Source organism: Hemiscyllium ocellatum, chromosome 31 (genome assembly GCF_020745735.1).
Source record: "Hemiscyllium ocellatum isolate sHemOce1 chromosome 31, sHemOce1.pat.X.cur, whole genome shotgun sequence".
Taxonomy (NCBI): Eukaryota; Metazoa; Chordata; class Chondrichthyes; order Orectolobiformes; family Hemiscylliidae; genus Hemiscyllium; species Hemiscyllium ocellatum.
The window spans coordinates 9,943,220-9,955,289 of NC_083431.1; the positions used below are offsets into that span (position 1 = coordinate 9,943,220).

Consider the following 12,070-nt stretch of genomic DNA (forward strand, 5'->3'; position numbering starts at 1 on the left):
AGCCATTCAGCCCATTGTGACCGTGACAATCCATGTAGGAGTTCCCAATTATTTTCACACGCCTGCTCTTTCTGCATTTCCTTCAGTGGACGTCCAATTCCCTTTTGCATGTTGCTATTAAACCTTCATCCACCATCCTTTTAGATATTTCACGTTATAGAAACCACTGAAAACATTGCTTGTTTTTAAGAGAGGCAGTGGCATAATGGTAACATCACTAGACTAGTCAAAATGGATCCCAGGCTGGTGTACTGTCAGGTTGTGGGAGGTTCATGGGTTCAAATCCTACTGACAGATTGTAAAATTTGAATTCAATAACAATTTTGAATTTTAAAACTGCCTATAAATTAGGGGGAATGAGACCTGGGTGTCCCTGTACACCAGACTCTAAAGGTGTGCAGCAGGTGGTAAAGAAGGCAAGTGGCAAAATAGGCCTTCATTGTGAGACGATTCATGTACAGGCACAGGGGTGTCTTGCTGCAATTGTACATGCCATTGGTGAGGCCACACCTGGAATACTGTGTGCAGTTTTGGTCTCATTATCTGGGGAAGGATATTCTTGCCATAGAGGAAGGGCAGCAAAAGTTTCCCAGACTGATTGCTGGGCTGGCAGCACTTCTGTATGAGAAGTTATTGAATTGATTTGGACTATATTAGCTGAGTTCAGAAGAATGTGGGGAGAATCTCATAGAAACCTATCAAATTCTAACAAGACTAGGGGACATGATAGATGCAGGAAGGATGTTCCTGATGACAGGGGGAATCCAACCAGGGAATCACAGTCTAAGGATATGGGATAAATAACTTAACACTGAGAGTGGAGAGTTGCTCTCACGGGAAGCAGTCAAGATGAAAATATTGAATGATTTCATGAAGAAGTTGGATATAACACTTGGGGCTAAAGGGATCAAAGGGAATGGGGAAGAGTGAGAACAATTTATTTGGGGAATGTGTTCATGATGAATGGCAGAGCCGGTTTGAGGAGTCAAACGGCATGGTGTTTCTCCTATTTTCAATGTTTCTGTAAGCACTATTCCAAAAATAATCCAGTTTTTCTGGTCTCTCCAGATAATTGGAATCCCCTCACCCCTGAACCCATTCTAATAAATTTCTAATGCATTTTTGGCACCTTTGCATTGTAGTGCAGTGCCCTAACTGGATGCAGTTCTTTTGGTGAGGTCCAGGTTTAGATCAATTTGGAGTTTTGGGTTTTGAGGAAATCAATGGATATGAGGATAGTGTGGGAGAGGATGATCTCATTTTCTTTCACCATCCATTGAATGGCAGAACAAGTTCAAGGCATTGAATGGTCTATTCCTGTGCCTATGCCTTATGTTCCCGTGTTCATAACCAGAGACAGACAAAACTTTAGCATAGCTGTGTTGCTTTTGTACCTTAAGGTTTGGATTGTCTTCCTCATGGGAGTCAGGAAAATTCCTTGGATGGGTTCAGACCGTTTCAGGAGAAAATGCCAGTGATATGTTGATTCTCAGTGTGTGAGGTGTCGTGTGACATGGCAACTCAGCTAGAGAGGAGCTTGGAGGCGGTCACAGCAGTGGCTAGATGTACAATTAGGCTGTTTAAAAGGCTCATCTCAATTGCTGTGGGACTTTACCTTTGTTAGAATTAAAACAGAGGGCTTCAGTTTCCCCCCCCCCACCCCACCCCACACACTCATCATGCCCCCTCCATGCCAGACTATGGAATTTCCGTGCCCACTCATCCAGTGCATACTTTGTTAGAAGCAGGGAGCTCTAAATTGAGAGCTAAATGCGTTTAAAAAGCTTTAACAAATAGTCATTCATTGAAAATTTTCCATTTTATACGAGAAACCTCTTTTCACTATATGCTAATAAAAGTGTTATTCCTCCAGAACCTTTGACGTTTCAATAGCTGAACCTGAAACCTTGACTTAAATAGATGTTGTTATATTGATAATCAAGATCAAATAGTCAAATACTCATTCAAGCTGAGGCTCAGGTGTTTCAAGCGAATCATGGATATCTGAACTCCCTGCACAGAAACATAATTAGAGTAAACAATTTGGCACAAGGGGCCCTCTGGTTGGATGAAGGAGCATAGCCTGATATGAGGGAGCATGAGAAAGCTCTTTCACATTTCTGTTTCTGAGGGTCCTTCATGCAGATAATGTTTGACATCACCTCTGAGATGCCGTGAACACAACCCTGAAAATCTTGCCCAATCACATACATTATGGAAGACGTAATAAATTGACAGCAAGGGAAAGCACAATACCAGCAAAAGCAATGATCTGAACTTGAATAGATTTACAGTCCTTTTTGACTCCTCCAGTTCATGTTGGCACTTGCAAAGCACTTCACATCAGCAAGAATAGTCAGACAATGAACGGTGGAGGTAAATGAATTAAGGATGATCAGCTAAATCAAGATTAGAGAACATGATTTTGAAGAGGTTTTTGAAGGTTGAGAGAGGGATATAACCATGTGCAGTATTTATGGAGAGCATTTCAAAATGACATTGAAATAGGTAAAGATTGTGTTGCCTAAAGTGGAGCCTTGGGACTCCAAATTTAGTTTGAAACAATATTTGTGTTAATTTGCACATATTTGCAGATAATAACAAAGTTCAGTGTTCTAAATGAGAAATTATTCATCAACAGGACAGTAACAATAAGAACAGTATTTCCTAAACCTCCAGATACTCAATTAAATCCAGACAAGTCTGTGTTGAGTGTAGTTGCAAACTGAACTGCATTGTCTTTGCTTTGTGACCCAAATTGCCATGACTTGAGGCATGATAGTGGACCATTGAACCCTGTCCAGACAAAATTAAGCATCCTTCTTTGTTAAGTAAGAGTTCACTATGAAGGTCCTGCCCATACATAGACCCAGAAAGAACACAATTACTCAAGCTTGACATCTATTGCCAAAGTAGTATCCATTGAGTCAAAACATCAAGTGCACATAAACAGGCTAAAATTTCTCAATAATGTATTTATTGATCAGAGTAAATGTGAGTTAACAATGAAACTGACTCAATTGATTTAATTTAAATAGAGTGATTGATTCTTATTGCAGAATCGTCAGGACTTGATACCAAATCTTTCACACAGCAAATTAGGGGAAGCAGGCGCCTAAATCATTGCTGCTATCATTTGTAGTATTTTTCTATTTTAAAACTTATACAAAACACATATGAAAGTAAGTTCCAAATAAGTGGTCATCAAGCAATGCAAATACAGCCTCAACCATAATTGGTTTAGTGACCAAAAGAGTTAACTGAACCATATGGTTTTTGTCCAAAAAAAAGTAAACCAAGAGTACCGGAAATACTAACTTGAATATTAATGTTGACCAAACAATCTGAAATATATTCACGTCTGCTGTAATATATATGTTTTAAACTTAAACTGTATATATTTTTGGACCATACAAAGCAATGGGCTTTAATTTCAAACTGTTGTTTTCTGGAAAGGTTTTACAATCACTGTTGCAGAGCACAATCTGTGTGGGCAATGCTAGTCTCTCCTGGAAAGACACATTTGTCTTCATCACAAAGTATAATAAATATCTGTAAAGTCTAGTTGACAATCAGGGATGTAGGTGATGCAGGCAAACAAAATCATCTCCATGGTTACCCTGAGAAGGTAGATAAACCACTGATTAACATGTTCAGTTATGCCAGTTTGGAGGGCATTACAAGTCAACCACAGAGTATGGGATGGTAGAGATCATGCTGCTTGTGGGTGGCAGATGCCTTTACCTGAAAGATATGAGTGAAGAAGTTGAGTCTCCTCAACAATTTTCACAATTCTTTTCCTGCTGCTCACCCACAAAGCAGCAGATTTATTGAATTTATTTCAATTTTATCACTTGATGTTTTGGGATTTGCTAGTCTAGTACCCTTACCACTACATAGCCATAACCATTTAAAAGATGGCCAAACATATTGAGAATTATTTGAAATCAATGTCGACTACTAAAGCATAAGAAATTCACAAATTGAAATTATTATAATTGTTTTGTAAGGAGCATGATACAGAGGGAATAGAGGTCTTGTATTGCAGTGGTATGCGTCACTAATTCAGAAACTCTGGGTTCAAGTCTCAACTCCAGGATGTGATGGCCAAGGAAGGTGTCTTCATAATGTGGCCAAACAGGTTGAGGATTGACTTGCAAATCCTACCAAACATGCCAATTGGAAGGAGGAAGAGCCATGTGAACTGAATAAACTATTCATTGCTGTAGACAAGAATGTGAATGTTGCCATGGCAGTGTGAATTCTTTAGGGATCTGGATGACCAGTGTAGATCAGATGGATGATCTGGTTAGCATGGATTTGGGACCTACATCCTTGCCCTAACCTGTGATGGTGATTGAGGTGCTGTGAGTTTGACCAGTTTTTGGGCAAATAACTGAAGAAGATAGAAAGGATATTCTTCAATATATAATATCCCCTGCCTAAAACCAAATTATTTTCCAGTTTAATTCATTCTCACTTGCTCCAAAGACGTGCCCAACTATTTGATAAAAATAGGAGCCTTAACTTGAACGCTTATGGTTGTGAGTCAGCCAATATCTCACTCCATTCTTTACCTGAATGGACATTCTCTGTCTGTGCAGAAACTGTCAGCAGGTTGTTCAGTCTTGGAAGGCATCACAGGTAAGTTTGATCCTTTCCTCACCTGTCATTTATATATACACAAGGATAGCAATAAGAAGAAGGGAACCCCATCATTTATTACCTTTTTTACGCAGTTTATTACATTTATTATGCGGTGCTGAGGCCAATTGTAGCTTCTTAACTACTTCCTAGCCAAAGCCAGAAAGCTTAGTAGGGATTGATTGAGCAGAAAGATGGACAATAATGGACAACACCCTCTGATTCATCCAGCTTGTCCTATGCAATTGATATCTTGTGTCAATCCAATAACCCCAGCTGAAACTTTGTGATCTCCTGGGGGAGGCAAAAAACATCAAATAAGCCAGCGTACTCTGCAAAGTGAAGGGGAAATGTCCAAACGTAAGTATAAATGCAGTGCATTTAGGGACACAGTGGAGTGTGACTACACACCAGCATTGTCCTGTTCCAAGATTCTGGGATGCAGATTTTGTTGTCCCCTCATCTTGACTTTCCAACCGCATTATTTTTCTGAAGAAAATACCTCCAACAGGGCTTAGAAACTAATAATCTTCAGCAAATTGTTGTACCATGTAAGAACAGACAACGTAAAGTGAATAATTAAGCTATGCAGTGGTTAGTTTGGGAATTCTCTGGCCTCTACATTTAACATAATATACCTTTACGTCTGCCAGACTTTCCATGGCCATACCTATTGCCTTCCATCTATTGGTTTAAAGGGTTCATTACTCGCCCCATGAACAGCAGTGATTGGGTGTGATGCTCAAGGATAAGGAATAGGAATGGGCGATTGGCCATAAATTTGGCCTGTGAAGAGAGAGGCATGAAACCAGAAAGAGAGACAGCAGCAACTTCACTTCCTTCCTCATCCACCTTCAGTGCAACATGTTGCTTCAGCTGTGGGACAGAAGGAAATAAAAGGATGTGAGTATTGGTAAAATCAGTAAATATTCGACATGCATTCACAAAACTCACTGAGTATCTCTGTTGGTGCACGCCACAATCTAGCGAGGAACTGAGTTATATCTATCAGGAGCTTGTTTCTAAATTAGTTCTTCTGAATTATCTAATCTCAGCGTGGATAGCAACAGGACTCAGAGCCTAAGGTGAAATAAAATTAACAAGATTCATCTTCATCGTCATGGAATTATACATCACAGAAGGAGATTTCAGCCCAGTCCACATGTACTGGTTTTCTTGAAAGAATGACCAATTAGTCCTACTACCATAACAAAAACCGAAATAACTGCAGAATCTGGAACTCAGGAACAAAATCAGAGATTGCTGGAAAAGCTCAGCAAGTCTGGCAGCATCCATGGAGAGAAATCAGATTTAATATTTTCAGAGTTAACATTTCAATTCTGAGGAAGGGTCACTGGGTCCAAAAGGTTAACTCTGATTGCTTTCCATAGATGCTGCAAGACCTGCTGAACTTTTCCAGCAATTTCTGTTTCAGTCCTACTACCTTGCTCTTTCCAGATCTGGTCATGAAGACTCCCCATCTTTTTTAATAGAGATTCAGCTCCTTTGTGCAAATTGCTGTTGAATCTGCTCCCACCAGCGCCATTTCAACAATGTGTCCTGGATGTGTGTAAAATACAAAATCTCCTTATTACTCCCACCGCTTGGTGATTATGTGAAATCCGTGCCCTCTGGTTACTGATCCTCCTGCCAGTATCTTGTTAGCTGGTGAACTGCCAGCACTTGAGAAGCAGATAACGATAGAATCAGACTTGGTTGTAAGTCACCAATAGCAACCCCCACCTTCTTTCAGCTATGTAAAGTCCCAACACATCATCTAAGTCCATAAATGAAGGCTGATTTCTTGGGTATGGTAGTGTGTAGTAGTCAGATCTCAGCACAGATCAGAACTTTGTCTTGCAGGCAAAGTTGGGGTGCACATCAATACGGTGCATTTTATTGGACCATGGAAATAGGAGCATGACTGGGCCATTTGGTTGCTTGAGCTTGCTGCACCATTAACTAGATCACAGCTGGTTTTCTACTATTACGTATCCTGGGACAACATGAGTGTGGCTATCTGTAGTTTTTCTAGTTCTATTTATTTATTTATTCAGAGTGTGGGAATCCCTGGCAAGGCCAACATTTATGGCCTATCCTGAGTACCCTTGAAAAGAAGGCAATGAACTTTCTTAAACAAGTGTAATGAACCTTCTTAAACAAATGCAATTTGTCATGTCTATTTTAATCCAACTAATTAGCTTGCAGAGGGCAATTAGAAATGAGCATTTTATTTTGGTCTGGAGTCATATATAAGCAAGATCAAATAATAACACCAAAGGGCACCAGATGGATTTTTAACATTAACCATTAGTTTTACAGTCACCATTTTTGATACTAACTTTTGATTTCTGATTTGATAAATTTCTCTTGTTGCCCTGGTAGGGTTTGAACTCAATGTCTTAACAACTTAGTTACGGTAACCTATATCGGAGTTGGCCAATCACTATCCTACTTCATCTTCTTCAGCTATGAGGAGAGATTGAAGAAGTTGAGAGCATTCTCCTTGGAGAGAAGAAGGCTTAGATATGATCTGATAGAGGTTTTCAAAATAATGAGTGGGCTTAACAGAGTAAATAGGGGGAAGGAATTATTTCTGCTTGTAAAAGAAACAAGAACAAAAGGATATAGATTTAAATTGATGTGCAAACGAAACAGAGGTGATGTGAGGAAATAAAATGTTTTCACACAGTTAGGGTCTGGAATGCATTTCCTCTGAAATTGTGATGGAGGCAGGTTCAGTTGAGACATTCAGATTGGTAATGGTATGTAGGGATATGGTGAAAAGGAAGATTGGCTGCAGGTAAAAAAGCTGGACTAGATAATTGAGCCATCAGATGGGTCAACAATAATTCGTCACAATTCTGTGATTCTGTGGCACTTGGTAGAATTTATGTGGAATGTTTGTCTTCTTGGAGTGTGTAGTGAAAACACAACTGAATTACTCACCGAGTTAACATACAAATTTCTGTGTTCACAAATACCAGACAGGTCTGCTTTGTTGTGGAAGAGATCAGTCACGCCCAGACCTTCAAACATTTCAATTAAGTCATAGTTGCCATGAAGAGTGAACTTTGGAATATAGACCTCCCTTGTCCTGTGAAAGAGCAGACATAAATCACTAAGACATCCAACACTCAAATAGAATCTATGTGTTCAATTAAAATATTTAAAGGGAAAGGTATGCCATAAAATTTTAATTTGTAGCTGGACCTTTGATCAGCATCATATTATCTCATACGTTTTCAGTTTCTCTGTTGTTCTCTGTTCATCATTGTCAATCTTTCCTTCCATCTCCCTCAGTGCAAACACACTAACTCCTTACCAAAAGAGAAAATGCTGTAAAATCTCAGCAGGTCTGGCAGCATCTGTAAGGAGAGAAAAGAGCAGACGTTTCGAGTCTAACTGACCCTTTGTCAAAGCTTTGACAAAGGGTCAGTTAGACTCGAAACGTCAGCTCTTTTCTGTCCTTACAGGTGCTGTCAGATCTGCTGAGATTTTACAGCATTTTCTCTATTGGTTTCAGATTCCAGCATCCGCAGTAATTTGCTTTTATGCACTGACTCCTTACTCAGAATAAAATTGTGTCAGCATCAGGCCCTTTCTGAACATTGCGGAGGGCAGCATTGATGTCAGATGGCAATGAACGAGGGAATCTCATATATAAACCATTTGCAAACTGGTTCCTATCAGACATGTACACCTTCAAAGAGGGGTTACTGAGGAGTAACTAAAAGCTGGAACCTGGACTGTTATTTCTCTGATTTCACAATCCAGGGACCAAGATCAATTGTGGCAGTTACACTGCCTGACATCAGCGGAAAGTAAAAATCGAAACATCCTTAACAAGTTCTTTCCCAGGGCTTCAAACCTGTGAAATTCTTTGTGTCCCTTCAGAATGACTCCCGGTATAATCTATGAAGTAGTAATTCGCCTTAGTATGACATCCCCCTAACTTCCTGATTTACTTCACCTCCTTTTCAAACTTACACGTATCCAGTATTATGGAGCCTACAGCATTAGCAAGGTTTTCTATATTTTTACAGATCAATATATCTGTGACAGAGGTATTGATAGAGATCGAAAAGAAGGTTTACTAAATGGTGTCTCACCAAGAACAATTGGTTTGACTAGATTCCCTACAGTGTGGAAACAGGCTCTTCTGCCCAACAAATCCACACCGACCCTCCGAAGAACAACCCACCCAGACCCATTCCTCAACATTTACCCCTTCACCTGACACTACGGGCAATTTAGCATGGCCAATTCACCTAGCCTGCACATTTTTGGACTGTAGGAGGAAACCGGAAAACCCAGAGGAAATCCACGCAGACAGGGGGAGAATGTTCAAACTCCACACAGATAGTTACCCAAGGCGGGAATTGAAACCAGGTCTCTGGCACTGTGAGGCAGCAGTGCTAACCACTGTGCCACCCACTGGTGTCTCAGCCAAGAATGAGTGGTTATACAGGAACATCTAACGAAAAGCCATGGGTCAGATTTATATTGTATGAATCTTTCACAATGTCTATATGTTGATGTGAGATAAAACGATTAGAAATAGGAACAGGATTAGTCAATTCGGCCCTCGAGCTTGCTTTGCAATTCAGTAGAACCACGACTGATCTGATATTCCTCACCCACTTTACTGCCCTTTCCACATATCTCTCTCAGTCTTAAATATGCATGACTTTGGTCTCTGTAGTAAGGAGTTCTAAAGACCCACAACCCTCTGAGAAAAGAAACTCCCCCTGTTCTCAGCCTTAAATTTGTACATGGTGAAGGTAGATTGTACATTGTCCACTTTTATGTGCTGATTTGTTTCACATTTTCAACGTCTACCACTGACTAGCGCCAGTATGTTACAGGAAGCCAAACATATAAGTGCCTCCCTGTCAGCCTGTCCATTGGCAAGCCACTGTGGAGATATGGTGGTTCAATGGTAATGTCACTGGACTAGTAATCTAGAGAGCAAGGTTAATTGTCTGGGAGCATGGGTTCAGATCCCACCACAGTAACTGTTGGCATTTCAAATCAATTATAGAGTCATTGAGGTGTACAGCATGGAAACAGACCCTTCAGTCCAACTTGTCCATGTTGACCAGATATCCCAACCCAATCTAGTCCCAACTGCCAGTACCTGGCCCGTATCCTTCCAATTCATATACCCATCCACATGCCTTTTAAATGCTGCAATCGTACTCTCCTCCACCTCTTCCTCTGGCAGCTTGTTCCATACACGTACCACCCTCTGCATGAAAAAGATGCCCCTTAGGTCCCTTTTATATCTTTGTCCTCTCACCTTAAACCTATGCCCTCTAGTTCTGGACTCCCCCACTCCAGGAAAAGACTTTGTCTATTTATCCTATCCATGCCCCTCATGATTTTATAAACCTCTATAAGGTCACCCCTCAGCCTCTGACACTCCAGGGAAAACAGCCTTAGCCTATTCAACCTTTCCCTATAACTCAAATCCTCCAACCCTGGCAACATCCTTGTAAATCTTTTTTGAACCCTTTCAAGTTTCACAACATAGAACATAGAACATAGAACATAGAAGGATACAGCGCAGCACAGGCCCTTCGGCCCTCGATGTTGCGCCGACCGAATCCTACCTAACCTATACTAGCCCACTTCCAAATGCCTATCCAATGCCCGTTTAAATGCCCATAAAGAGGGAGAGTCCACCACTGCTACTGGCAGGGCATTCCATGAACTCACGACTCGCTGAGTAAAGAATCTACCCCTAACATCTGTCCTATACCTACCACCCCTTAATTTAAAGCTATGCCCCCTCGTAATAGCTGACTCCATACGTGGAATCCATAATGCTGAGTGAAATGTCTTCTGGATGTGGGTGAATGGGTGCGTTCATTTAGTGGATACCTTGGGAAAATAGAAGGTTGAAGAAACAAACTCCACAAAAATAGCTAAAGTGGAGCTTAAAGTTGAAGGAATGTATGAAAATGTCACATTTTCAGCAATTCTTGTAATCAAGCTGGTGCCAAACTTAATGCTTCACCTTTGAACTCAACTGAGGAGGTCAAGATGGGCATTTTGGGCAACACAGGGTCTTCATCATTTTTGCCCAGGCTTGTGTCCCAGAGAGGACACTCTAGTTTCACCACAGAGCATGAACACAACACAGGAGACAAGCTTAGCATACAGTTAACCATCACAATGTAAACCATCTCTTACAAAAAAGGATGCCACTATTAATATTCTATGTTTGAAGACAGAGGTATTAGTAGCAGGTACAATCCCTCGTTATTTGCTTTGCAATAATGTAATTATTTAAAGCAGCTTTTTTAAAATGTGAGTTATTAGTGTTTGTGTGGAACTGGTAAGGCTGAAATTTATTGTCCCTTCCTTGGTGCCCTGGGAATGTGATGGTGGCCTTTCTCCCTGAATTGCTGCAGTCCATTTGGCATTGGTTGTTGGAGATTTTCAGCTTGTTGACCAGGCAGTGCTAAGGTGGCTGTCTCTTCCTTCCATCACTATCAATGTGACTTTTACATCGTAGCCACTCTCATCTTCCTTGGTTTGTACATGGGAGAGAGAACTCTGGAGCAGTCCTGGTGAGTCATGTAATGCACTCTGTTGATGTCGCAGGTAAAAACAATGACTGCAGATGCTGGAAACCAGATTCTGGATTAGTGGTGCTGGAAGAGCACAGCAGTTCAGGCAGCATCCAACGAGCAGTGAAATCGACGTTTCGGCAAAAGCCCTTCATCAGGAATAAAGGCAGTGAGCCTGAAGCATGGAGAGATAAGCTAGAGGAGGGTGGGGTGGGGAGAAAGTAGCATAGAGTACAATGGGTGAGTGGGGGAGGGGATGAAGGTGATATGTCAGGGAGGAGAGGGTGGAGTGGGTAGGTGGAAAAGGAGCTAGGCAGGTCGGACAAGTCCGGACAAGTCATGGGGACAGTGCTGAGCTGGAAGTTTGGAACTCGGGTGAGGTGGGGGAAGGGGAAATGAGGAAACTGTTGAAGTCCACATTGATGCCCTGGGGTTGAAGTGTTCTGAGGCGGAAGATGAGGCATTCATCCTCCAGGCGTCTGATGGTGAGGGAGCGGCGGTGAAGGAGGCCCAGGACCTCCATGTCCTCAGCAGAGTGGGAGGGGGAGTTGAAATGTTGGGCCATGGGGCGGAGTGTTGATTGGTGCGGATGTCTCAGAGATGTTCCCTAAAGCGCTGTGCTAGGAGGCGCCCAGTCTCCCCAATATAGAGGAGACTGCATCGGGAGCAACAGATACAATAAATTATATTAGTGGGTGCGCAGGTAAAACTTTGATGGATGTGGAAGGCTCCTTTAGGACCTTGGATAGAGGTGAGGGAGGAGGTGTGGGCACAGGTTTTACAGTTCCTGCGGTGGCAGGGGAAAGTATCAGGATTGGAGGGTGGGTTGTAGGGGGACATGGACCTGA

General features: G+C 41.6%; 1 protein-coding gene across 2 annotated transcripts in view; it reads right to left on the reverse strand.

Moving 5' to 3' along the window:
- Positions 1-2,955: 2,955 nt before the first annotated feature.
- Positions 2,956-12,070, reverse strand: part of LOC132830321 (heparin cofactor 2-like) — a 182,452-nt gene continuing 173,337 nt past the window's right edge. For both annotated transcript variants that reach the window (XM_060847929.1, XM_060847928.1), the window contains 2 exons: positions 7,594-7,741; positions 2,956-5,520 (listed from right to left, as the gene is read on the reverse strand). In XM_060847929.1, coding sequence (XP_060703912.1) covers positions 5,329-5,520; positions 7,594-7,741 — 340 coding nt within the window. In that variant the 3' untranslated portion in view covers positions 2,956-5,328. The remainder of the gene's footprint in view (positions 5,521-7,593; positions 7,742-12,070) is intronic.